This window comes from Equus przewalskii, chromosome 27, assembly GCF_037783145.1.
Source record: "Equus przewalskii isolate Varuska chromosome 27, EquPr2, whole genome shotgun sequence".
NCBI lineage: Eukaryota > Metazoa > Chordata > Mammalia > Perissodactyla > Equidae > Equus > Equus przewalskii.
This window is the reverse complement of record NC_091857.1, coordinates 12,163,527-12,191,337: the sequence shown is the minus strand read 5'-3', so window position 1 is coordinate 12,191,337 and position 27,811 is coordinate 12,163,527. Positions and strand designations below refer to the sequence as shown.

Below are 27,811 nucleotides of genomic sequence, written 5' to 3'. Positions count from 1 at the left end.
AGCTAAGTTTACCGGCAGTCATATCTTTCCTTCGTAATTTTACTTGAGAATTTTTTTTTTGGTCATATCTGTATCTGAAGGTATAGTGTGTGGAATGTTACATAGAAATAGGATACGCAGATAAACATCCCAATGAATTTCAGTAATAAAGGAAATGGGGAACATCAGTAAGGTTCTAAAGTGAAGAGTAAAATTTTCCCTCTCTCACCAAGGCTCTCTGGTGCGATGATTGAGGATTCTTGTCCTTGTATTTCTGTAGGATTTAGAAGCAAGTGCGGGAGGGGTGCTCTAAGATAGTCACTGTGTCAGGCTTGGGACTTCGTCCGTGTCATCAATAACCTCCTGATGACAATGACTAACAAAAAGTAACTTTTTTCTTGATTTTTATGGTAATGTATACACCAAAATGTGGTCTACATATTTCCTGTGGGAGGGATGCTTTGATTATGCTCTGTTACTTCTTCTGGCACACTAATGGGACTTAAAATTACTGTTCTTTGCTGAGGTCAGGAAATGATAATAGTTTGAAAACAGTTTGAAAAACTTAAGCACATTTTGATATCTTGCAGTTTTATTTAGAAGGACTCATTATTTTTTCATAATTTACTTATTTGACTGTCTCATAGTATGTAATATATAAATTCTATGTTCTTTTTCCTATACTGTGGTTATTGTACCCATTTTACTGTGCTTTCTTGTGCTTCTTGCTTTGTGTTATGAACACTCTTCAACTTTTTAGGGATTAAATTAGACTGGTTCTCAAAGATAATACCTAGTTTCAATGTTTAAAAGTTGTTTGGGAGAAGGGAGATGTTTTAGCATATATGGTTCAAAAACATCCAACAACTTGTGTTTTTGGGTTTTTTTTTTGCTTAAAGTTTGCTTTTCTAAGTGATAGAGATTTTAAAAGGTAAAGAACACAAGTAAAACTGGGAAGACGACAGATTGTCTTTCTTCTCTTATCAAGCTATATCACCAACCACATGTAAATTATTTTAAAATGAAGCTATATGAAATCTTTACAAATGATTATCTTAAAAATTAAGTAAGACTTTTCAAATAGAGGTTAATTATAATTTATGATATAAATAAAGTAGCACTTTGCATCATACATAACTCACTATCATGTACAGATAAATCCACATGAAACATTAATAATTTGCCTTAATTAAAACTGTAGATGTGGCATTTATAGACAATTTTGAGTTTTGAGTGTGTTTCTTCTCCAAAAAACTCAAAATTATGAGCTTTCACTTTTGCCTTAAATATTTCAGCAAACTGATATCTATCAGTGCACATTTTGTGATGGATTATTTAGGGGAGGAAGAATATTTTTTCCTTCCACCCTTCTAAGTCCTTGCCTGGGGCTCCATAACAAAACACAGATGAAGAAAAGAAAAGCATACACATTTATTTGATGTAAGTTTTACATGATACGGGAGATTTCACAAGGAAATGAAGACCTGAAGGAGTGATTAAACCTAAGTGTTTTTATGCTAGGTTTGATGAAGAGTGAAAAGTCCTGGGAAAATGTGATGGGACAGAGTATGAAGTAAGTGTAGTAAGCTGGTGGAAGCTTAGTACCACCTGTTCCTTCCGATTCCTCTCTGTGTCCCTCAGTCTTCGGAGAGAAGCATGCTCCTTTCCTCTGGGTATAAGGAGGGCACCTCTCACATGAATGTCTTATGAGGGTCACAGAGTCCTTCCTGCACCTGCCATTTCTTAAATCCTTTACCTTAAAATATTCACTATGCCAAGGTACCCTATTCTGGGGTAGCATGTCCTGAACGCTGCCAACTATTTAAAACTGGTGATGCTGAAGTTTTTAGGGAAGGGATTTGATAACGGGGAGCTTCAACGATGGTCCTGGAACACCTCACTTAAACCAGTACTCTCCTGATAAACGTACTGTCTCCTAAAATCTTAGGCAAAAACCCCACACAATGACATGGCACATTTGAAATATATATTTTTGCCTTTTGAAAAATAGAGCACAACATTTTCTATTATGTTTTGATAACCTTGAGTATGGTGGATATGCATCTGTACAAACTATTTAAATTCTTGGATTTCTCATCTGTAAAACAGGGATAATTGTACAAAGGTTGTACTTAGAATGAAATAAAATAATCTCTTTTAAGTGACTAAAAATTCAACGAAGTATAGCTATATTGATCATTTTTATTGTTATTATTGAAAATGAGCTATTTATTAAACATGTACCTATACCAGGGTACTGTGCTAGGCCTCAAAAACGGTAAGTTAAATCTTGCAGAAGAAATAAGATCTATATAAAGAACTAAAATTCTAGGACAACAATTGATAAAATGTTTCCTGTACTCTTGTATACAAATTACCAGCAAGCCTGGTCAATTCTGAATTCAGTTCTGGTGGGTGATTGCCGGGTGGGTCTTGGCACTGAGAGGTCATTGGTAGAAGGTTAGGGGAGAAACGATTGGAATTAGCTGGGACTCTGGTAACATGGAAGCTGGGGCTGTGGTACTTTATCAACCAGACCTTCCAATCTTATCTAGATTTTCAAGGATTTTTCTCTTCAGAGTAGCATCTGGTCTTCTGGGTTGTTCCTTTATAACATATATATTCTATCATATACCTATTTTCGTATTCATTGAGGGTCGTTGTTTTATCAGAGGTATTGCAGCTCTGATGGGGTAGTCTTTGAATTTATAGGTGGCTCAGCCCAGTACGGTCATTCCTAGATGTTCTAGAATCTCTGCTGGTTTCTATCTTGACTTTCTCCTTGAGGCCAGGGTTATGAAAGTGGGCTTTTGATCAATGCTGAGTTGGTTATAGGAGCCTCCTTAGCATTTAAGGAAGCACATGACATGTCTGCTTCAGATATTTTACTGTGCGGAGGGAAAAAGGGGTTTCATCAAAGTGCCAGGGCCCAAGCCTCTGAACTCCTTGAGGCTGGGACTCCCTCTCTCTAGCACAATGCCTGGCACATAGTATAGAGTAAGCATTTGTTTCAGTAATTAATGAAATTACTGATAATACTGAGCTCGCTGTTTTCATATGAGAGGCAATTAAAAATACTTTACGGGGCTGGCCCAGTGGTGTAGTGGTGAAGTTCGCACACTTGCTACTGCGGCCCAGGGTTTGCGGGTTCGGGCCCTGGGTGTGGACCTGTTCATCGCTTATCAAGCCATGCTGTGGCAGCATCCCACATACAAAATAGAGGATGATTGCCACAGATGTTAGCTCAGGGCCAATCTTCCTCAGGCAAAAAGAGGAAGATTGGCAGTGGATGTTAGCTCAGGGCCAATCTTCCTCACCAAAAAAACCACAAACAAAACCCCAAAAAACTTGATAAACCATATTGTTTTTTGACTGATAGACCTCATTGCAACACCGGAAATAATTATATTCTTACAACTCCATTTGCCTTTATTATCGAAAAGAAGACTGTCGTTGAGTAAAGACGCTACTCTTTAGCTATTGAACGGTTAACGTACCTCCAGATGTATTTGAGAACCTACAATACAAAGACAACTTTCTTAGCTTTTATCCGTTAGCTGATGCTTATGTTTTCATGAGACGCTTTGTCTCAGGTACTCAGCTGGGTATATTACGTATATTTGTTCATTTTCTTCTCATAATATGGGGTAGAAGCCATTATCACCATTTTACACCAAAGTACTGGGAGGGTTAGTAACTTGCCTGCAGTTACCTCACTCCTAAGTCTGGGTCTCAAATTTGAGTCCAGAGTCCATGTTCCTAAGTGGCCCTGCTGTGCTGTCTTATATTATATGGTACCTTAGAATTCAAAAAGTGCAGTTTATATGTATGATCTCTTTTCATCCTTAACACAGTATATAGAAGCAGGTGAACTTTTCAATCCACTTCATAGAGGAAACAACTGAGGCTCAGAGCAGTGGCTGTGAGCCTGAGCTGGGTCCCGAAGTGGGTGGTTGTATCCACTGAGTGGTTGTGTGTCGCCACTATCTTAGTGCCGAGACAGAGAGATGGCTCGTGTCTCTCACTGCCTCCCAATTCACCAGTTCTGGGAGTTTCCCAGGAGACCCAATGCTGTGGCCCTCTGCCTTCTCCAACTGGCTTTCTCTGGTTATTTTGGACACTCAGAGACCCAGCCACCTAGAGGCCCTGTCTTCCTTATGTAACGTTAGTTAGAATTGTGAAAACAGATTCCACATTCAGATGTTTAATCCCACTTTTATACTTTAGGTTATGCTTTATGAAAACATTTTGACGTTTTCCTGTTTCATAAAGTTAATGAGATTGACTTATTAGGCGTTCTTCACTCCAAGATAGCCTCTGTTCTAGATTTAAGGATATTCTTTGCTAATCTTCAGGTTTTTCTAACAGCAGTCTTCTTGAGGCCAATTCCTTATTTGGCCACGTTGAATACTTTAATCTTTGTATTTATGATGCCTTGAAATTTGAAAGAAAAATGTTAAATATTATCAAGACCTACTATGTAAGAAGTGTAGCTATAAATTAATGAAACCAATCTCATCAGCCTCACGTGAAAATCAATTCCACCTCAAAGTAGTTCAATACAGTGTTTTTCTTTATATGTCCTGGGTTTTTATTTGTTTACATTTTTGTTAATTACTGTATCTCCAGAATGATGTTTATTCCACAGGTAGTGCTGTCCAGTCTCCTCGTAGGGGAACATTTAATTTGGGACTTTAATTATGGATCACAGTGGAACTTCCATGGGAGTGAAAGTCACTGCTAGCCAGAGGCTATATTGTTTATATTACATATGTTCCAGTGAATAAATTAGTGCTTTGTTCTGAAATTCAGAATCTTATTTTAAGAATATATCTATTAACTAAAGTTCTCAGTATGACTTTATGATGATTAGACAAAACTCCTTTAATCCCGTAACATGCAGAGGGTAGCTCTTTGGAGCATGCAGTGTTAAATAATATTCTCACCCAAGTTTGTTAACCCAAACAGAAGACAGATTAAATTGTAAAGCTCACTTGACAAATGAGCACATTTTGCTCCCTGACTGTAGTTTTCTTCTCTTGGCTTTTGTGTCCAGTGTTTCTTCCCAAGCAGTGTTATGCAAATGAACCAATTAATGATAGATGAAATGGTCTTCCTACCTCCAGAGTGTGTAACTGGAAGGGCAACACCGTAAGTCACGTACCTATTCAGAGGATTCTATAGGCCACTGCAAGGGTCTGATTAGCTTGACTGTGGAAGACAATCGCAGAGGCATCTGCTCGGTTAATTTTGAGAGAAAATTTACCAGATGGAGCCTGAAGATTTAAGTGATTAGAAGGTAGTAGATTGGAATACAAATTGGATTAAAAGAAATTAGATTGATATAAATCGAATTGAGTCACAACAGTTTGTGTTGTTCGTACCAAGGGGCAGTGGATTATGGGAGAAGCAGATGCTCCAATGAGATAGGAATTAATGTGGCTTTGACAGTCCATCTGCGAAGGTCTGAATATCGAGTACATCCCTAATCTCTCTCTCCATTTATCAATGCCATAATGTTAATTAGTACTTCATTCATTAAGTTACTTACAGAAGAAAAAATCTCACCCCTATACCCTCTCTGCTTGAGAATTTGTTATTCTGCCAAGAATTGGAAAGCTCTCTTCAGCTGAGCTAGCTACAGTTGACTGTGAGGGTCCCCATGCATACAACTGCCTTTGGCAGAGTGCAATAAACTTGAAAATCCTTGCTCATATATTTCTCTTCATAAATATATGGTTATATGAAGTCTTGCATTAATGAATAGGCACAGTTTCACTAAAAAAGAGTGGCTATATTTATCCGATAATATAATTATATATATTCTACATTCTGGTTTTTATAAGGTATTCACCGGAGTTGCATGTTCTGTTTAGTGACTCAAATGTTTGACATTAATGTTGAGTGGCAGATTCCTTCTCGAAGGGAAAAATAAGAAACATTTTGTTTTCATAATAATGTGACTGTGTTTATTATACCCATATATGTATGTGTGTGTGTGTGTGTGGTGTCTATGTGCTAGTTTATGGAAAATTGCAAGTTACTGACACTGTTGCCCATTTTGGTGTACAGTATTTGGACCTGATCATTAAAGAAAAAAGAATGAAACAAAATTAAAAGAAACACTTCATTTTAAATGCCTGTGATTACATTGGGAATATGACCCTTTAAAATCCAAGAGGTATTGACATGGGAACCTCATTATTACGCCATTGGCCACATCAGTGAAATTCAGCATAAGGCTGTTCTGTCTTGGATCTCATCCAAGGGAACTGAGCCAGTGGAGATCCAAAGGTGATCTCACCTCTAAGTTAGCCCAAAGGTGTGGACTCTAAGGACAGCTATGCAGAAATGCCCCTGTGTATTAATAATAACCAGGCCAATACAACTTCTGGAGACTAAAGTGATGAGATGGGCAAAAATGGAACATTGAATCCTGCGATGCAAGAAGCATATCATTAAAGGTTGTGCCAAGTCATTCAGAAATAATCAGAGTACGGGCAAACATGGGCTGCCTGCCAGTGTGCAAGCAGGAAAAATTTCTATTTTTGTTATGTGGAGGAAGGCAGTGGCTTGTGCAAAAGTGTAGTAAGTGTTTTAAAATTTTTGGTTTACTGAAGAAAATTCTATGGGCAATGAGGTCTTCTTCAGTTAATATTCTTAATGTAGGAATAAGGTATATATAGATATGATATATATATCTCCTATATATATATTTGTATAGCTGACCACTCCTCCCACAGGCTGACCTGGGGCTTCTCCTGCATCCTCTTCAGACTCCAACGCTAGGATACCTTTTATAGTCACCCTTAATATGTTTTAATATTTTTTTGAGGAAGATTAGCCCTGAGCTAACATCTGCCACCAATCCTCCCCTTTTTGCTGAGGAAGACTGGCCATGAGCTAATATCCATGCCCGTCTTCCTCTATATTTGGGACAGCTGCCACAGCATGGCTTGACAAGCGGTGCATAGGTCTGCACCCGGGATCTGAACTCACGAACCCTGGGCTGCTGAAGCAGAACGTGAGAACTTAACTGCTGTGCCACCAGGCCAGCCTCTAGTCACTCTTAATATTGACTAAAGAATCTGATGCCCGTATCTTCTACTTCAGAAATAACTGCCATCTAGGAGCCAGGACTGAACCTGAGGTCTGTCTGAATCCAGAATCTGTGCACCATCTGCTTAAGTCCTATGTTTCAATATTGTGTGTGGCCCATATTTCTGTCTACTCATCGATACAAATTGATCATCATGAAAGAGTGTATGAAGCTAGATTCCAGCAAAATTTAGAAAAGAAGAAGAAAAAAAGTTAAGATGTAAGCCTGCAAAATGTAAAGCATAAAGCAGAATTCCTCATTGTGGTGTGGTAAGGGCTAGCCCTAAAATGTGTCTTTTGTTGTTATGAGAGTGATTTAAATGGCACCTAAAAATAATTTAGTATTCAGGGGTCACTCCCTTGTTCCTGTTTTGACACTTCAGTTTTCAGCGTAATTGTCGGTTGTCTAATTGCTGGTGGTTGTCTTCATTAAGAGCCATCAGTCCATCAAGGTGGTGCTTATTGAGCCTGGCAAGGTCGGGCATTGTGCTCTAATTCATGCCTTTGTTTCTGTGACTGATCATTGGGTGTTTAATACCTTGTTGAGCCCAATGAGGATAATTAAAGAAATCACTTGGTTGTAAACCAATGACAACAGATATGCAATCTCCTCATATCCTGATTGTTGATAGACTTTAGACAGTGGGTATATTTTTGCTGTGAATTGTGTTTCAATGTTTTTGTACATTTGAATTCAAATTCCACATGCAGGATATATAAATAGTGAGGCTGGTGAATGTGTGTTAACTACATCGATGCTATTGTGTACACTCATTCATTTTATGTTTTTTGCTAATCATCTCACACGGCATGTTTAGAAATTAATTTAAGTCCTCTATTTACTAGGTAGTATTTCTTTAATTTATATTTATAGGTACTCATAAGCGAAATAGGAAAAATTAGCCAGGTTTTATCAATGTCTGCATCGTGATTTCAGGATTCGTATGAGGCAGCTGTCTCTCAGGCCTGATTTCAGTATGGGCAGTTTAGATACATCTATCGGGTAAAAGTTACGTCAACAAAACGGAGGGTTCTGCATCTTATTTTTCCCCCTGCAGGCAGTGCAGTTTTTCAAATTTGCAGTGAACTCAGAAATGGAGAAACACGGCCAAGTTTTAATATAGTAAGTGGTGTTCTGGCACCTCGGACTATAAATCAGGGCTACAAAGACATCATGGCAGCATGAGTAAATGCTGTCCAAATAAATGCCGAGCCTTGGCGTGATGGTTCAGAGTTTTGTGCTTCATCGTAAGACTCACAAGGCAATTTGCTTAATCCTGGCTGCATAAGCTGGACTTAGAGAAATGCAATTTGTAATTCAGCTGGCTGAATAAATGGATTTCTACTGGCCAACGGAGTGAGAAGAATTTAGAACACGCCACGAAAGTTTGAGATTTCCTTGGTAACTTCCTTCATGTTTTGATTAAGGAACAGTTATCCCTAACTCTCTAAAATCGTTATAATTTTTCTTAGGTGTGGCGTGAGGAGGGAGAGGAATAGAATATACTTGGAACAGAGGAACTGTGAAGCTTTTGGAATAATGATAGTGTGAAATTGAGTCTAGAGAGGGATGGAACTGAGAGGTAGTCATAAAGTGAGAGAAAGAAGGAAGAATCCACGGGAATCTCTGCCTAAGTGGATATAAAAGAAACTGAAGAGTTAAACCCTCCAACTGGGCTTTTAGCGTTAGAAACCTGAAGAAAGATGGAATTATGTTGGGAAGGAGAGAGGGAGGAGGTATGGAGCAAGGAGAGAAGTGAGGATCCGTTTTGAAGTAATGATTGAACATTCAAGTGGACATCTGAACCAAGTTTAGAACTTTCTTTACCTGGAAATTGGCTCTTGCTGTCCTCGAAATGATACCCAACACAGTGAAAGGGAGTGAGTTCCTTGTGGAAAACACTGAGGAGCAGAGCAGAGGTCTAAAGCAGACACATTAGGAGGCATTAACTATTGAGTCATAAAGTATTAGACTCAATTCAAACTTCTAGTTTAGTAGTTTACATATAACTCAAAGATTTTTTTTCTCCCATTTGTGATTGAAATTTATAGCAAAGTAACCAGTAACAAGGTTCTTTATCTTTCTTAATGTCAACAGCAGTTTGCATATTTCTTAAAAAACAAAACACAGTTATTATTGCCTCCTTTGAAACTGCTATACCTACGTGGAATATTAAGCAAACATCATTATACTCTTTTATAATTCATACACTTTTCATTTTCTTCCTGATTTTCAGTTGCTGCTTTTTTATAAAATCCAACTTGTCAGAGTTTGATGTATTGAGTACTTGATTGTAAAAGCAACTTCCTACATTTAAAAAATGCCACCCTATTCTAAGCTAGCGTTATTCTTGTTTTCCACAATTGCAATAACTCTATACATTTTTATTCCTCTACCTGTCAGCATTTTCTTTCCCTTCAGCGTAATCCAGAATAATTCTCTGTGTTCCACCCCTTTTGCTTTGTGACAAAAAAGCATTGCATTCTGAGAGTGGCTGGATGGAGGTTAATTCCATGTCCGCATGGTAATAACCTGGGAGAACCTGAGGATGATTGGTTTCATTGGATCCCTCATCTGATAAGGCTTCAAAGTAAATGAACTGAGTGGAAAATAACATTTTTCATAAGTTTTCTAGAAACTGCAGATGTTTTTTGAGAGACTCAAGGAATTGAGTTTCTGATGTATTTTAGTGAAACATGATTCAAGCAGAAAAAGATCATTTTAAAACGTTTATAGCACTCCCATTTGCTGCTTTTCTCCATTCAGCAGAAAAACAAACTCTTTTTTTCTCTATGCACACAGAATGCTTTAACTGAAAACTACACTCAGTGTTTCTGTTGCAGCAATGATATTATCTGGTGCTCATTTTGCTCTGAAACAGAAGACATCTTTTGAAAGGAAATTTAAAGTTTTATTACGTCACTTACTTTTTTAAGGTCATCAACAGATACCCATAAATAGTGAAAAATGAAGACAAAGGAGATCCCCAAGTGAACACTATCTTGGTAATTAAAGTAATTCATATTCTTTCTCTACTAGACTAAAGCAACTCGGATTTTCAGTTTAAACTTAACTATTTGCATAGCCTTATGACGGATATATCAAAATCATTATGATTTACCAAATAAAACTGGATAAAATCTCTTTCTTAAAGAAATTGAGTTTATATTTATTTTTTATTTTAATGCTGTGCATAAATTAAGGGCCAAAATGCTGATTGAAATTTTTCTACAGTATCCTAAAGATTCGAAAACAGATGTAATTCCAAGCTTAAGAGCTGTTTGTAGCTGATGAAACATGGCCTCTTTTTCATCCTATTCTGGATTAAAATCCTGTCCAAGGTGTTTTAAGTGGAGTAAACACTTTAAAAGTTAATTTAGTTGTTGGGGCTGGCCCCGTGGCCGAGTGGTTAAGTTCACGCGCTCCGCTGCAGGCGGCCCAGTGTTTCGTTGGTTCGAATCCTGGGCGCGGACATGGCACTGATCATCAGACCACGCTGAGGCAGCGTCCCACATGCCACAACTAGAAGGACCCACAACAAAGAATATACAACTATGTACCGGGGGGCTTTGGGGAGAAAAAGGCAAAAAATAAAATCTTTAAAAAAAAAAAAAAGTTAATTTAGGTGTGTATCTGCAAATACTTCCCCGGAAACGTGATGCTGTCTCTTCTCTTCAGTTTGGTCAACTGTGAAAGCCAGTTCTTTCTGAGCATGATAGTCAAAGACAAAGAGATAAGTACAAGTTGTATTCAGCCACCTTTATAAACCTCCTTTACTCTCCAAGGTACAGGCTTCAGAAAAAGAATTCCAACATGCCATTGTACAATGTAAAGAAAACTAAATATAATATGGCTGTTCCCACCACTCAAGAGAAAATCCTTCTTTTCATCTTTGGGATTGCTATACTCATCTTTGACTTGGGCCTTTTATTGCAAGATATCTGGCCTTATTTTAAAGATATACAATTTCATAAAACTGTAATTTAGAGATTTCAAGAAAGAAATATTTTGCTTTAAAAGGGGGAAATAATTTTGTTTTCACCACCACTTTAAACTATTGGTAAGTTAATTTCAGACAATGTTCTGATAATATTCCTGTTCCTGTCATGTCATTTAACTTAAGTCATATTATTGTGCCCTCAGAAAATGTCTTTCAGTATTCCTTAATCCTCTTTAAACTTACAATGGAAAAACAACTCAAAAATAGAAGCTTCCCTTGTATTAATCACACAGCGGTTTCAAGATTTTCATAAAGAATAATCATTAGAATTGGTATAACCTATCTCAATAAAATATTTAAGGGGGCACAAATAATTATTAAGCATCAATATTTGATTAAATTCCAATGAATATAATTTACAGATCATTTACGCAGCATGTCTAGACAGTAATGCCTGATACTACAGTCTCACACATCCAATTTGTCATGAATCACAGTAGAAGCATTCTGTAGCTGTTATAGTTTTTTGATCAAAATCTAGCTACCTATAGCTCCATTGACAGAATGATAAAGTCAATATATTTATTCATGCATTTATATAACATATTGATTGAGCACCTAATTTTTTCATCTTTAGAACATTATGTGGCGAATCTGACTAAGTTGCAGAGTTGTTGAAAATATAGAGCCTTGAAGGAAATGTAGTAAGGCATATCATTCAGAATGCCCTTTAGTTTGGTAGGTTAGAACGGCAGTAGCAGTAAATCATAGTAGAGAGATAGGCTGAAGCTGTAGTTTGAATGACTTACTATTGCATAAAAAAGACTATATCTTGTAGATGGTCGTCCTTTGTCTTTATGGGGTCACAGATTCCTTTGAATATATTGATAGAGGTTATATTAAAGAATTATACATTCTAACAACACTAAAAGTGGTGACCATTTACTGAGTGCTTACTGTGTGCTTAGCACATGGAAAAATCTCATTCAGTCTTCACAGCAATGTTACTGGGTTGGTACTGCTATGTTTTATAGATAAGGAAACCAGGGTGTGCAGAGGGCAAGAAACTTCCCTGAGTTCACACTCCTGTCCAGCCTTTGGACAACAGCAGTTTCAAGTCAGAGTCCCCTTATTGACAGAGAATCTCTATTAACTGTCAAAGATGTACCTTATCATTTCTTGAAAGGGTCACAGATGATCACAAAATTTTGCATCTAATTTCTGAGATGTCATCCCTTACTTTCATTCTACATAAGCCAATCCATGGCTTAGGAACCATATCCAACAGAGATAATGGAGTAACGCAATGAGATTCATATGGTAGGCCAACTTCTTAAGTAGCTGAGTGTCAATTGGAAGTGAACAAGCCTAAAATCAGTCATTGTATGCATTGCTTAGCCATGATGGAGCCAATATATTTGGTTCATGGCAGATATGAACTTTTGGGAAATGTTTTATCCATTACTCTCTTAAGAAATTTTCTGGATTATACTAACATTTTCAATTGTGTTTTTAAAAAATCCTTCATAGTCTTTATAGTAAAAGAAATTTGTCTTCAATTTTAACTAGGGTCATTGAATCTCAATTTAACTTTATAATAAAAGATTTTAGATTAGAGGACAATATATCCAGAGTTCTAGGCAAATTTATGAGAAACTAAATATTTAACAGGGCTTAGCACACATGTGTAAAATGTCAGTGCTGGTAGGAATGGTGTTTTCTGACACCAATACTGGGGCCTTTGGCCTTGCAGTTACTAAAATTAATGCTACTGCTGCAGAATTTTCAGAATGTATCACTTAGGAAATAGAACACAAGGCCAAAATGTTATCAGTCTGTTAGGAGTTTACATAAGTAGAATGCCATTTTTTGGAAACCTGTTTATAGTCTCCACCAAATAAACATTGATGTTTTTAGAAAGTTAAACATTGTTAAACAATTTAATGAGCTGGGAGATTGTTTCACGGCATCATCTTTTGTAAAGCCAAATGCAATTTTGAAAGCACGTCAAATATTATAAGTATGACAGTAAGCTAAATTTCAAAGATAGCTTCCTGGAGTACAGATTGTTTTTTTCATTGTAAGACAAAACTGTATAACCCATGAAAACCTCCAATTTGGTGGCAAATCACTCTTGAAAGAATGCCTTCAAGCATGGTAAGATGTAGCAAATTGATTTGAAATAGTATTGGATGAATGTCCAGGTTTTATACATTGGCTCCTCACTGAATTATTGGAAAAAGAGCTTATAAAGTAGGAAATTAGTTTGTTATTTCTCAGGAGGAAATCACTCCTAAAAATTTACTGGAAACCTTGCAGATTTGTGGTTTTAGGATTTCTCTTTAGTGTTGTATAGATATTCCTGTGTTTCCATCCCTGGATTCGATTGCCTTCGGCCACTGGTTCTAATTTACTCACACCGGCCCTGCCTGCCTCATGGGTGCTGGTGCTCTGCTGCTTGGGCCCAACTGCTCAGGCGAGTTCCTTGGCTCAGTGCTTTGGATGTAGGCATCCAGAAAAATGAAATGTTATAAAAAGCCATTAAAACTTACATAATGAAGGCACAGAATACCGTGGAATGGTGGAGAAAAAAAAAGGGAAAATGTGTTCCAGTTTTAATATTTTCATCAATTTCTGTAAGAGTACATAAATAAAGTCCTGAAATACAGTTGTGAAATTCAGAGAATAAGTTTTGTGAAAGCTGCTTTAGTTAACCTTCTCCTGAAATAGCAACCTGCTCACCCTGAATAAGAAAGGACATTTGAAATATCTTTGACTAAGGTTGTATTTTAAATAATGGATAAAAGATTTACATATTTTTTTTATTTAAAGATTGACACCTGAGCTAACAACGTGCCAATCTTTTTTTTTTTTTTTTGCTTTTTCTCCCCAAATCCCCCCAGTAGATAGTTGTATATTTTTAGTTGTGGGTACTTCTAGTTGTGGCATGTGGGACGTCACCTCAGCGTGGCCTGACGAGCAGTGCCATGTCCGCGCCCAGGATCCGAACTGGTGAAACCCTGGGCCGCCGAAGCAGAGCGCGCAAACTTAACCACTCAGCCATGGGGCCGGCCCCAAAAGATTTACTTTTAACACAGGTATCCATGCATTACCACTTGGTCTTTGGTTAAAGTGAGTTACAGAACCATGTGTTCATTGGCAATGTAAATAAATTTCATAGAAATTTAAGAATAAATTCCATTGTTCTATAAGTGTTTTTTAAACAAAAGCTTTAAAATCATTGATAACTTTTGGGGGGTTCTCTAAGAAAGTGCTTTGATAACCAGTGCCTTTGATAGTAGACACAATACCTATCAAAAGCAAACCTCTCAAATCTATACTTATATTTAAAGTGTGAACATTAATCTATAGTGTATATCTTTAAACATTTGCTCTATGGTAGTAAATTTAAATTGCTACCCATTATCTTCTCTTTTAGATATGTCCATTATGATGTGACAGCCATAAGGAATGTGATCATGTTATAAGACAATGAACTTGTAGCAATTTACCCTTCTCGTTGCCTCAATTTGGGGATGAAGAAATAGTACCATAAGAAAGTTTTAAGTAACTTGCTTAAGGTCAATACCTAATCACACAATGGTCCAAGAAAAAAACCAAGCCCCAACCCAGAAAAGCGACTGAAATCGAGTGCTCAAGACTTTCTTCTATACTTCCTAAAAATGGGTAAGAAGCAGGGGGAATAGAGAAGGAAAAGTCATCCTGAAAACAGAGCCTGGACTCACAGCTAAGGCAACTACGTTCTTCTGGTTTGAGTCTTGGCGAAAAACTTCAGTTCTTTGGTTCTCTATTTTTTTTCCTCTTCTCATCTGAAAAGTAGGTCTTGGGGACAGGAGTCTCTCTGGTAACTCAGTCCTCTGCCTGTTGGACCCAGAAGACTGGGTAATAAAATCGGGACGCTGCTGAATGCTGTCATGTAGAACTGAAACTTCAGAATCAAGGCTGCCTGTTAAGTTTGAAAATGTCTTATATTTGTCAATTCCTTTTCACACCTTTGGCCCTATAGTTTTATGACACTGAAATTTTTGTAATAAATAAGTAGTATTTCTAGGCCTCGATTTAATTTTGGTGTCATTTCATTTTTTTTTTTTCTTAAAGATTGGCACCTGAGCTAGCAACTGTTGCCAATCTTCGTTTTTCCCCCTACTTTTTCTCCCCAAAGCCCCACAGTACATAGTTGTATATTTTAGTTGTGGGTCCTTCTAGTTGTGGCATGTGGGACGCCGACTCAGCATGGCTTGATGAGTGGTGCCATGTCTGCGCCCAGGATCTGAACCTGCAAAACCCCGGGCCGTTGAAGCAGAGCACGTGAACTTAACCATTCGGCCACAGCGCCAGCCACATTGGTGTAATTTCTAATCTAAACTTATTTTTAACACTGGCCTACTTCTAGAAGGAATGATAATCTTATAAATTTATTTACTTCATTGCCAAGTTAGATAATCTCCTGAGAGAGTTTCAGTAGGGTTCAAATGGATAAAAGATCTTTGTTTCCCAAACGTTGACTTTCTTACCACATCCTATCACATCATAGGGGCCCTAGAAAAAAAGGTTATGTCATAGCCCCTTTCTATTCCCCCTCCCTCATGAGGGAAGTACACTGGAATTTAGTCATCATGAAGAATTCAAGGATGGAAAAGTTGTAGGGACAGACTTGATGGGGTGATTAATTAATTCCATTTCTTTGCAAATTACCTTAGCCCAGTAATCAGCGTGGACAGCATTTGTAATGGCAGAGACTTGTTTCTTTCTGTGGAGAAAATTTGAGTAGGATTTATTTTGGCAAAATAGGAAGCAGTAACAAATTTAATTCTTTTGAAATCCAGTGTAAAGCGATCAGCCTAGTCGAGCTAAAATTTATCATGCAGAAAAACATTAATGCAAGAATGACCTCAGGGAGAAAAAGGAAAAAAACCCTCTTGCCAATATGATTAGAGTTTTAAGGGGAAAATTTTGGAAAGTATGTTCGTAATCATTTCTAGAAAGGAAGAAATAAGAAATACTGTGTGCCTACTGCATGTCCTGCTGATCTGTATATATGATTTCTTTTTGTTGTCTAAATGGACTGGTGAGAGATTGGTGTTCTGATTTGCATCTGGTAAAAGTGAGGTGTAACTATTTGCTGGTTAATAACCCCTGTCTTTTCTTTGTACCACACTGACTCTTTCTTATTGTGATGGGTTGCAGCCTGCACTTTGTCATGTAGCTCTGTGTACTCTCCAACCGGGGAGGGAAAACTTCAGGGGGTACAACTGATCACATTCAAAATTGGAGTCATCATAAAGAATGTTGCTGGCTTAATTTTGCTAGGAGATTTTTTTATTTGGAAAATATTTTGTTAAAACAAATATAGTTATTATGAGCTCAGACACAAAGTTATGTACGTTTTTAAGAAAAAGAAAAACAGACACTGCATAGAAACTTCCTTGGAGGGTGTGTGTTTGCCAAGAATTGCTTCTGCCCTTGAAAATATTCAGAAAAGTTTGAATTGCGTTGCCTAACTTCACTAGATATGGCTATCTAGTATACGAATGAAAAGTAAAGCTTAGTTCAAGGAAATACTACACGCCAGCTGAATTGTGAAGCAGGAACAGTTGACTTTCAAACACAGGAAATGAAATCAACAAGTTTTCTGCTAGGTGGTTCATCTTATTGTGTAACTGAAATCACTTCTGAAAACAAAAGTTTCTGTAGCAGTCACTGCAAATGAGTGATTATTGGCTAAGTAAAACTAAATTTAAATATATTTATAAACTATGATTTTATACTTCACTTCCAATCTTTTAAAATTGAAAGAGCTAAGACCTACTCAATTTGTTTTTCATTAAGTATTTTACCAAAAATCGTTACAAAATCATTGTTTAAGAGTCTCTGAGAAGGAGCAGTAATCCACTATGTAAATTTGAGTGCTGAGAACATTCTTCAAAGATACATCTGCATTCTGCTACTAACTGGATGTTTCTGTGTGCTGCGTACACCTAGCCAGGTCTAAGGGCACGACCTGCTCCCGGTAAGCACGCGAAGGATGCTGCTTCTTTTCGAGGTAACTTCTGATGCATCCTGTTCAACTTGGAGACCAAGAATCTGCGTTTTAAAGAACTATCTCAGGTGATTCTGATGCAGGTAGTCTGAGAATTACATTTTGAAAAACAAGGAAGGTGTTTTCTGGTTATGACTAGTGACATTCATTTGACTAACTTTTTTGAAATCACCTAGAAGAGGGTTTCAGAATTAGCATAGTTGTAGTGTGTGTTCTTACTTACTTTTCCATCCAGTTTTTAAGAAGCCTGGCACATTTTGGATCAAAGGTCTTGAGTTCTAATTCTGTCTCTACCAGCTGTTCAATCACGGACAAGTCACTTGACTATTTTATAGCTTACTTTCTTGGTCAGTAAAAGTAAACATTTGGATGTTGATCTTTAGGACCCTGTGACTAATTTCCATTGTTTTTGTTTATAATAGCTAAGGAGAATTGAATAAAATGTTTTTAATTAAAAATTGACTGTTTGTGCAATTAATATTTGAGGTATAAAAAGATGTCCAGACTTGCTATCACCTGTAAGCAAAGTTACAGTTGCAGATGGTAATTCTGATACATTGCTCAGCCTCTCTGTTCATACAGGGATCCTGGATATTTCTCATTACATGAGCAATAGTAACTTTGCTGTCAAAGTTTTTTCTTTTTTTTTCCATCTGAAATCTGGAGAACACAGTTTTGTGGTCCTATATAAAAAAAATTGAATTGAAAAAACCTGAAGTTATTAGTGGAAGGTGATTAACGGGTACTCCCTGGCAGGATCGGCTAACTTTTTCTGTAAAGGATCGGATAGCAGATGTTTCAAGCTTTTTAGGCCACGTAAGGTTTCTGTCCTCCTCCACCTTCTTTTTTTCTTCCTCCTCCTCCTCCTCTCCTTCTTTTACCAACACTTGAAAAATGTAAAAATACTCTTAGGTCAGGGCCATACAAAAACTGGCTGGAGCAGGGCTTCTCAAACTTTAATGTACCTGCGCATCCCTGGGCGATCTTGTTAAAGTGCCCGTCCTGTAGCTCTGGCGTTGGGCCCTGGATCCTGTATTTCTGACACACCTTTGGATGTCAAAGCTCTTGAGGTGAAACCGTTTCATGGCCCTTCATGTGATGAATAGCCCCCTCTACTGTTCGGATTTGAGTCCTCGATGAGTGTGGCTAAGAACTCAGCTCTTTTTTTTTTTTTAACTGAATAATGGGGTTGTTTTGGTCCCATAATGTAGAATAACTAGTAGTTTAGTGGTCCTTGATAATTTTAAAGGCCCAGACTTCTTTGGAAATTTGATAAAAGCTGTGGTCCTTCTCATCACTACTCTCCTGCCCACACATAAATAACCATGTTTATGCACCATTTCAAGGAATTCATGGGCCTACCTAAGGCTTGTCCATCTTAATGAACACTGCCATAGTTGTGTAAAGTCTGAATTTAAGGGAGCTCAAAATGAATTCCCTCACTCTTAATAACATCTTAAAATTAGATTGTAGCTGTATTTTTACATATCTCCATATCTATCTACATATGTATCTATCAATCATCTATCTCTATCTGGTAAGACCTTTCAACTTTATTTTGTGCCCTATTGGCTATTACTGGCCTGATGATTGCATTTAGAACCTAAAATTGTAAATGAAGAAAATAAGCTAACTATTGGTAAGAGTGAACACGAATTGTTACAACATCTTATATTACATTTGTTCACAGTACCTTTACTCATGACTTGTAGGAAACTGACTTATTGAGATATAATTCATATACCATACAATTCACCCATTTAAAGTGTACAATATAATAGTTTTTATTATTTTCACAGAGTTGTACAACCATCACCATAATCAATTTGAGAATAATTTCATCACCCCCAAAAGATTCTCCAGTCCCTCTTCAGCCCTGATGCCCATCCCCCACCTTAGGCAACCACAAATCTACTTTCTGTCACTATGGATTTTCTTCTTCTGGACATTTCATATAAATGGAATTGTACAATATATGGTCTTTTGTGACTAGCTTCTTTCACTTAGCATAATGTTTTCAAAGTTCGTCCATTTCGTAGTGTGTATCAGCACTTCATTCTTTTTATTGTTGAATTCCACTGTATGGACATGCTGTATTTATTTATCCATTCATCAGTCTATGGACATTAGGGCTCTTTCTCTCTTTTTTTGGATTATTATGAATAATTCTGCTATGAACATTACATTACATTCATGTGCAAGTTTTTGTGTGGACATAAGGTTTCGTTTCTTTTGGGTATACACCTAGGAATGGAATTGCTGGGTCATGTGTTAATTCCAAAACTTTTTGAGGAACTCCAGATTGTTTTCCAAAGTGGCTGCACCATTTTACATTCCCACTTGCAATGTATGAGGCTTTCAATTTTTCCAAATCCCCGACAGTACTGTTTATTTTACATTTCTCGATTATGGCCATCCCAGTGGCGGTGAAGTGTATCTCATGTGGTTTTGGTTTGCATTTCCCTATTAGCTAATGATGTTGAGCATCTTTTCATGTGCTTACCGGCCATTTGTCTAGCTCTTTTGGATAAAAGTGTCTTCAGATTTTTTGCCCATTTTTAAATATGGTTATTTGTATTTTTATTGAGTTGTAGGAGTTCTTTATATATTCTAAATATAAGTCTCTGGTCAGATATATGATTTTCACGTTTTTTTTTTAAATTATCTGAGTTGTCTTTTCATTTTTTGATGTATGTTTTCAAGCATAAACATTTAAATTTGATAGAATTTAACTAAACAGAAGTCCAGTTTATCTATTATTTCATTTGTCACTTGTGCTTTGGGTGTCATATCCAGGAAGGTTTTGCCTAACTTGAGGTCATAAAAATTTGCTCCTATAATTTCTTCTACTTGTTTCTTAGTTTTACCTCTTATATTTAGATTGTAGATGTTCTTTTGAGGTTTTTATAATAGTGGGGATAAAGTTTCTGGAAGAATATCCAAATGTGACAATGCTGGAATAGTTTACATATGTTATAGTGATAAATGTGTAAAATCCTCTGAGTGCTTATTGCACATGCTGAACTCTAAAATCTTATTGCTAAATAGTTTAGGTATTTTGCTGCTTTTTCTCTTATGGGTCTATTATTCTGTATTTTATTTAATAAGTATGTATTTGTGCATCTCAAGTCTTATTCAGGCCTTTTCCTGTCAACTGCCTAATAAAGTAGGGAACTATTTGATATGGTAAATAGCACTCTAATAACATGGACAATTGACTTGCTTAGTTTTAATAATAGAACTACATTGGCAATGGAGAGAATGTAAATGACTGTATATGGGAGATTAGGAAAGAACAAGGAGCATATCTAAGCACGATGATTGTAGCTACCATAGGCCTGTTACAGGAAAGTCACATGTAACTCTTGACACATTTTAGGATCAGATTCTATGGCTATGTGTCCAGACCTTGGCCTTTGGGAATATGTTACTGACTTGCAGACTATGATTAGCCATTCATATTTAAATACTATGAGATCTTTTCGGGTTATTACCTTTAAAAATAATTCTTACTTTTTATATTCTGCAAATTCCTCATTGTTTTCAGGGCCCAGTACTTACAATGTATAACCTTCTTTATTATTGTGATGTATAACGTAATTACCTGTCCCTATTTAAATGCTTTGGGTCTCTTTAGTTTTTTTTAAAAAATTCTGACCTGTATACTGTAAACTACTCCTTCGCGTCAGGTACCTAGCATTTGTAATGTTTAAGTTTCTTCTTGGATGCGATGAGATAACAAATGGTAATCAGCAAACTTTAAAAGATAATCCTCTCCAGGAAAAAAAACGGTTCATTCACTACCAAATTAAATTCTCTTTGTGAAGTTAAAATATGCATTTTAATTAATATTGAAAGTAACTCGAATAACACTGAGGAGTAAATATTACTTCTGTTTATTGAGCAGAAACGTGCTAATATTAGGTGATTGGTTGGAAAATTTTAAGAGTGAACTTTTTAAAGCTCCTATCTGGATTATCATTCTGTCCTCAGACGTGGTTATTTCCCTCAGCAGCGCCTTTAGATTTATTTGCAGCAGCTGGTAGGACATTTCCACAAATAATGGCCAATGACACCTTACAAATTAAAAATATTCAAAACAACCCATTATGCAAAATTTTTATCTTAAAATAACAACAGGTCCTTCTCTTCCTATTTCATATAACTCTAATGGTCCCACTGTCACTGAAGTCACAAGGAAGTCATTGGTGTCTATCATTCTTCTTACTATCTGGTGATGTACCAAATTCTGTCAAGTGTTTATTTTATGATATGCCTTGTAGCTTCCTTCTCTTTTCTACTCGCAGTGTCATTTCCCAAGGTCAGGCTCTTTTAACTGTTCTCTAGGATATTTAGTTACCCTTAAGTGTTTTCTTGCCTCCATTGCTATCTATCTTTTATACTGAAGACCAAAAGTATCTTTCTAATACACGGATAGTCATGTCAGTGCCCCCTCAAAATCTGTTAGCCATAAAGACTAAAGGTCACACTGTGTAGTGTGGTATTCTTGGCCCCCTTTGGTCTCTGCCTCCAGGACTACCTTTTACCTGCCGCATTGACTTCCGTGGACTCTGAATTCTCTGAATTCTTTTGCTCATGTTATTTCTTTAGTCTGAATGCCTTTCTCCTTCTATTGACGTATTTTCATTCTTTATAGCTCAATTTAAATGCCACTTTTTTGAGGAGAGTCCTCTTATTATGCTCTAGGTAGAGTTAACATTTTTTTCCTGTTTTCTTCCTTATCGCATTTCTTGGACCTCTACGCAACACTTGCTTAATTTTAACATAGTATTTTCCACTTGAGTCTCTGAGTCAGACGTACCTGAGTTCAAATCCTGCCTCCACTGCTTCTTCCTCTACATTCCTGGGCAATTGATGTCATTACCTAAGCTTTGTCCTCATCTGTTAAATTGAGTTAATATTTGTACATAGTGTGTGGGTGTTTTTTTTATGTTAAGTCTGATAAACAGTGCCAGCGTGGGAAACGGTATCTATGTGTGTATTCCAGGTACTTACCCACTTTCCTTTATCCTTGAGGGCAGGAAATTAGCCCTACTCATCTTAGTACCCATTCCAACCTGCTGGTTCTAAAAGAAAATCTCATGTTCTCTTTTACTTTTGGTTGCCATGATTCGTGGACCATGTTAAACCTAACTCATTAGAATTAACATGTTAGTTTATTGCTATATTATCTCACTCCACAAAGGAGTTGGGATGACTTATGAGATGCGTAACAAACAAAAGAGTGAAACATAAAAGAGTAAAAAGTGCATTTTGAATAACTGAAGAGTTTAATTTCACCGATGTGAACCTGAGTCAAACAAAAGCTACAGATGAGGAAGTGTTAAAGCTTGTCTTCATTCTGTCACGTTTTGTAGGATCTCGTCTTCGCCAGGAAGATTTTCCCCCACGGATTGTGGAGCACCCTTCCGATGTCATTGTCTCTAAGGGAGAGCCCACCACTCTGAACTGTAAGGCTGAGGGCCGGCCAACGCCTACCATTGAGTGGTACAAGGATGGTGAGCGGGTGGAGACCGATAAGGATGATCCCCGGTCCCACAGGATGCTGCTGCCCAGCGGATCCTTATTCTTCTTGCGCATTGTGCATGGGCGCAGAAGTAAACCTGATGAAGGAAGCTACGTTTGTGTTGCAAGGAACTATCTTGGTGAAGCAGTGAGTCGAAATGCATCTCTGGAAGTGGCATGTAAGTAAACATAATGAACTTCGTAAATGGCATGCACATTTGCTTTGATTTATTTTTAGTAAGCCTTGATTTGTTCCCATAGATGCTTAATACGTAAAGAATAAAACAAACACACTGCATAATTTTACTTTGCCTTCTCCAAAGAAAGCTGGCCAAAAATAGTGTCAAGCCAGGGTGTTGTAATAAATTTATTTGTATTAAAGCAATGTGGGGATTATGTTATTATATTGAAATGAGGTGGTGATGATGGCCATATTTAAAATTTGAATTATGATGTGAGATATAATCAAGTATTACATTTGGTCTTATCAAAATGAAAAGTGTATCTGTAACATGGCATTGAAAACAAGGCATAAATTCAACATTGTACCTATTTCTGTTACCTACTTGTGTATAACTATTATATATAGAATTATATATACTTATTTATAAATATATACTTATAAATATTTAATATAAAATAAAAATGTATATATATTTTTCTAAATCTAACTTTTATCAAGCAACTTTAGAAAGAATATACTCCCTCCAGGTTATATTAACACTTTTACTTCCAGACTGAATTCAGGAATCATCACCCTAGGCATGCAGGGGACAATACACCAACAATAACAGCAACTATATTTTATTTATTTTTTTTTATCAAAAAACTCATCAAAGAGATCTGATTTCTGTAGGGACAGAATGTTCATATGTAAGAGCGTCTTATTCAGTCTTGTAATCAGCAATAGCTAAGGACTTGCCCTGACTTGGGCATTTGTAAAATATACTTATTCATTAATCAGATAGCCCATAGTACTAGTTAATCAAGATATCAATGCTTTGCATCTGTTTGAACGTTGATTCCGTAACTTCATGGATCGTTTTCCAGAATAAATTAAAAAATATGATAGACTTTCTCTTCTGTTTTATAGGTGAGGTTTTACATTTTTCATATTATCTCTTTTGAGGAAAGATTTTATCTAGAATTAATTGTGAATAAGCTGACAACAACTGGACCTAAAAAAAGTTTGTACTCTTCAACTTTCTGTTTGTACCAATGGGTCTTCATAAATAAGAGAATTGAAGAATTTCAGGATACATGAATCTTGTTTATATAGCTGGGAGGGGAGTGCTAAATAATAGCTCATGGTCTTGTGTCTCCAATTAAAGCTGATACTTGTGCTCGCATGCTACACAGTATCACACTAGCTTATAAAACTCCTGCATGTGTGTATTGAAATTCTTAACAGTGTCTCATTACCTTTATGCAGGAAAGCATCTTTTAAACAAAATCATACTAACTTGTATTCAGCTATTTTAGTTCAAGCTTTTATTCTCAACATCCAGTCTTTTGATTTATAGTTTGTACCAGGAAATCTGGAACCCACTGATGCTTGAAATGTGTAAGGTCAATAAGAAAAGGCTAGAAGAATCCTAAGACCCAAATTTGTTTTGTGAAGGACCCTGAGAGATGAGCATAGTAACCTTAGCTAGTGATGCCATTAGGTACCAGACAGCAGGTAATTTTGTTTGTTTTTTGTTTTTTTTAAAGATTGGCACCTGAGCTAACAACTGTTGCCAATCTTCTTCTTTTTTTTCCCTGCTTTTTCTCCCCAAATCCCCCCAGTACATAGTTGTTATATTTTCGCTGTGGGTCATTCTAGTTGTGGCATTTGGGACGCCACCTCACTGTGGCCCGATGAGTGGTGCCATGTCTGTGCCCAGGATCTGAACCAGCAAAACCCTGGGCTGCCAGAGCAGAGCGCACGAACTTAACCACTCGACCACAGGGCCGGCCCCTAATTTCGTTTGTGTAACTTACTTCAAAAAGCAGGTAAATTAAATGCAATTTAGTGAGATTTGAAATATACACACAAAACCTCAAGAATGCAAATATTCCTAACTGTTCATTTTCATTTTGAAATATCTTATTTCTGGAACTTTTCAAACATATTGAAATATTTCAGTGTCAAATTTTATTGATTTTTTCCCCCATCATATCCCTTTATGGTAAATATAACAGGCATTATTATCCCTTTTTGTAGATAAAATGAAACTTATAATGGGTAAGTGACCAAGACTCAGCCAATAAATTAATGGGGAATTCAAGATCAGATCTTGATTCTTCTAATTTTCAGTTTTAGAGAATTGTGCCATGTTTGGAAAAACACTCAAATGAAATCTGGCCCATGTTACGTAAATAAAGATTGAGAATTTTCAATTCTTTAAGAAATTTTTATTTTATCTACTCAGCAGCAAGTGCTCATTTTTAATCCTTAATTAACTTTTCTTCTCAATATTCAAGTTTATCTAAATTGGCCAGTCATTTTATTGTTGGACAACAATAAATTTATTTTTTTTCCTAAACCTTAGCTTTGTTAAAATTGCTCCCAACACACATGCATCTTGTACTTTTATTTATCTAAAGAATTGCTGTGTTTCCTGATTGCATCATTAATAATGAACCAAACTGTTTTAGGAGGAAAATTTTAAACCATGATTTTTTTTTCATGTAATGTGACAACAGCATTTTTTATCTTTAAATCAATGAGCTTTGAGAAATGCTAAAAATACTTCTGACCTAGAGAGGAAAATAAGAAATCTGCTAAATTGGATTTAGCTAGTGAATAAAATTCTTTCTTCTAATGCCATGTCAACAGTTCATGCCATTTGAAGCAACACAAGATCAAATAATGTCTATTTATATGCTGCTCATCTCTTTCGCATTAGCTCACCAGTCTTCTCTCTTTCCTTATGTGTTTCATAAAAAGTATTAATATGGAAATTTGGGTCAAAGCATTGTGATTTTTCAATACTATTGCTAACCATGTTGTATTTTTATAAAATGAAAAAGGAGCAATTGCAGATTGTATAAATGTTTGGCCTTCATATTTTAGAACTCTCAACATAAATGCTCCATTGTGGCACATCCGTTTCTTCACCCATTAAAGGAAAGAATGGAAGCCTTCAAACACTGTGTATTTGAAAAACTGCAGGTAGCTCAATGTGAGGTTGGTGGGCAGCATCAGTTGGAGAGGAGGCGTATGCTGCATCGTAGAATCTAGACGTTTTTTGTTATGTTAAAGGAGAGTCTTTGAAAGAGAATTGAAGACTGAGTTAAAGGGATAATCATTAAAGTCAGAGAGGAGTTAAGAAGCTGACCAATAATTCAGAACAAAGTATATGTTAGATTTTACACGGAAAATAGCAATAGAGATTAAAAGAAGGAAATAGTGAATCATATTTAGAAGTTATAAATCATATCACTTTATGGTCTATTTGGGCGATAGAGGGTGATTCCCAGAATTTTTTTGGTGGTGTGACTGGGTGTATAGTGCTTCCATCCATAGGGATGACAGATACAGGGGAGATGACTGTAGTGGAAACAGGAGGCTCGAGTCAGCTTGGCGTGTATTGTTTGACACACTAAAGAGATGCCAAGATAAAAGTATCTCCTGTTCCATTATGAAAAGAGTGATGGAATGTGGGCAGTGAAGTGAAGAGCAAACCACTGACATAATTTTAAGAAAGTAAAAGTGGTCAGCAATGCAAATGCCTGTGGTGGTAAAATCAAAAGTTTCTGTGGGTTCTAGGGATGGAAAGGGAGTGCAGCAGCTGAAGAATGAGTAGGTGGTGGAGTTGGAGCAGCAAATGCTGCCCGTTCTTTCAGGAATTTAGCTCTGAATGAGGTGAGAGAACTGGAGGAGGGTATCCCAGACTCTGCGCTGTTGTCATTTGGAGAACTCGTTGTGGGGCCTGTGCTCGGCATGGTAGGATGTTTAGCAGCATCTCTGGCCTTTGCCCAGGAGATGCCAGTAGGACCAGTCCCCCAACCCTAGTTGTGACCACCAAAAATGTCTCCAGACACTGCCAAACGTCCCCTGGGGAGTCGAAATCGGTTGAGAACCACTGATCCAGGTATATCTAGGTGGTTAAAAATGTATGAATAAGTAGCAGACAAACTTGTTTCAACTTTTATTGTGAAACAATTATTGATCAAAATTATGGAAAGTTTGTGACTCTCTTTGTTTCACCTTGGTTTTCATTTTCAATTTCAAAAAATTTGGTTTCTGCTGTTGTATGAAATGTGCCCTTTTCTTGATAACCATCTAGCTTGACTGATTTTATAGAATCAGCCTGTTGTTTACCGTACTGTATTTGTTCTCTTTTTTGTTTCCCTTTAATAGGTACTTCAGTTTTCAGTAGTGGGACAATATAGTGAAGGAAAAAAAATATTCAGGACCAATCATTGCAATGGAGATTTGATTCACTTACCGCATATTTGTTTTTTTTTTCTTCCTCAGTTTGGGGAAATAAATAGCAATCCAGAATGCACTTTTCAAATCACTTGAAGTCAAAGCAGGTATTTAGGCAAAAAGTGATTTTTACATCCTTAGAAAACAGAATGGCAGGGTCTGCCGTAAGGCACCTGGCACTGAAGAAATTAACAACCAGTTTTGTGATGGGACCACCAAGAGAGCCGAGGCGTGGCTGATGCAGATAAGATGCCAGTGTCACCACCAGTGCTCCCTGTGTTTGGAGCAGCAGGAGCCCAGGGTCCTCACACAGGCTGTGGCTGCCTATGATGCAGCCTGAGTCCCTGGCCGCCCCTAGAGATAGCAGCTGTAGCCCCAGGTGGTAAATATATGACAGCAGCTTGATCTATCGACCAGGGTAAGAGGGGGTTCTGGCCTAAATGAAAATTCATGAAAAATTGATGAAGTCCCCAGATTATTTTTTCCGTTTCCTTTTCTCAGCACTATGCCAGTGCAGAGAGGGGAGATTAAATGAGGTGCTGAACGCTTTAGTGGCAAGGAGGTTGTGGTTCAAAGGGCAGGGGTCACTTAGAAACCGATGTTTTTTTTTTTTTTTTGCTTTCCTTACTTCTAAAGCAAGACATGAGAACTTTTAAGATTAGCCATGATTTACTTTTGTTTTCATAAAAATAAAATAAAGTGGTTAAATGTTTAAAAGTTGGCTTTTGATGCAACTACAATAGAGAGAACAGATGTGATTCCTAATTCAATTGGGGAACTAGAAATAAA

The 27,811-nt window shown here is 36.9% G+C and overlaps 1 protein-coding gene across 36 annotated transcripts in view; it reads left to right on the top strand.

Moving 5' to 3' along the window:
* Positions 1-27,811, top strand: part of ROBO2 (roundabout guidance receptor 2) — a 1,565,981-nt gene that overhangs the window by 1,030,587 nt on the left and 507,583 nt on the right. For all 36 annotated transcript variants that reach the window (XM_070597586.1, XM_070597587.1, XM_070597572.1 and 33 more), the window contains one exon: positions 22,458-22,784. In XM_070597586.1, the coding sequence (XP_070453687.1) occupies positions 22,458-22,784 (327 nt within the window). The remainder of the gene's footprint in view (positions 1-22,457; positions 22,785-27,811) is intronic.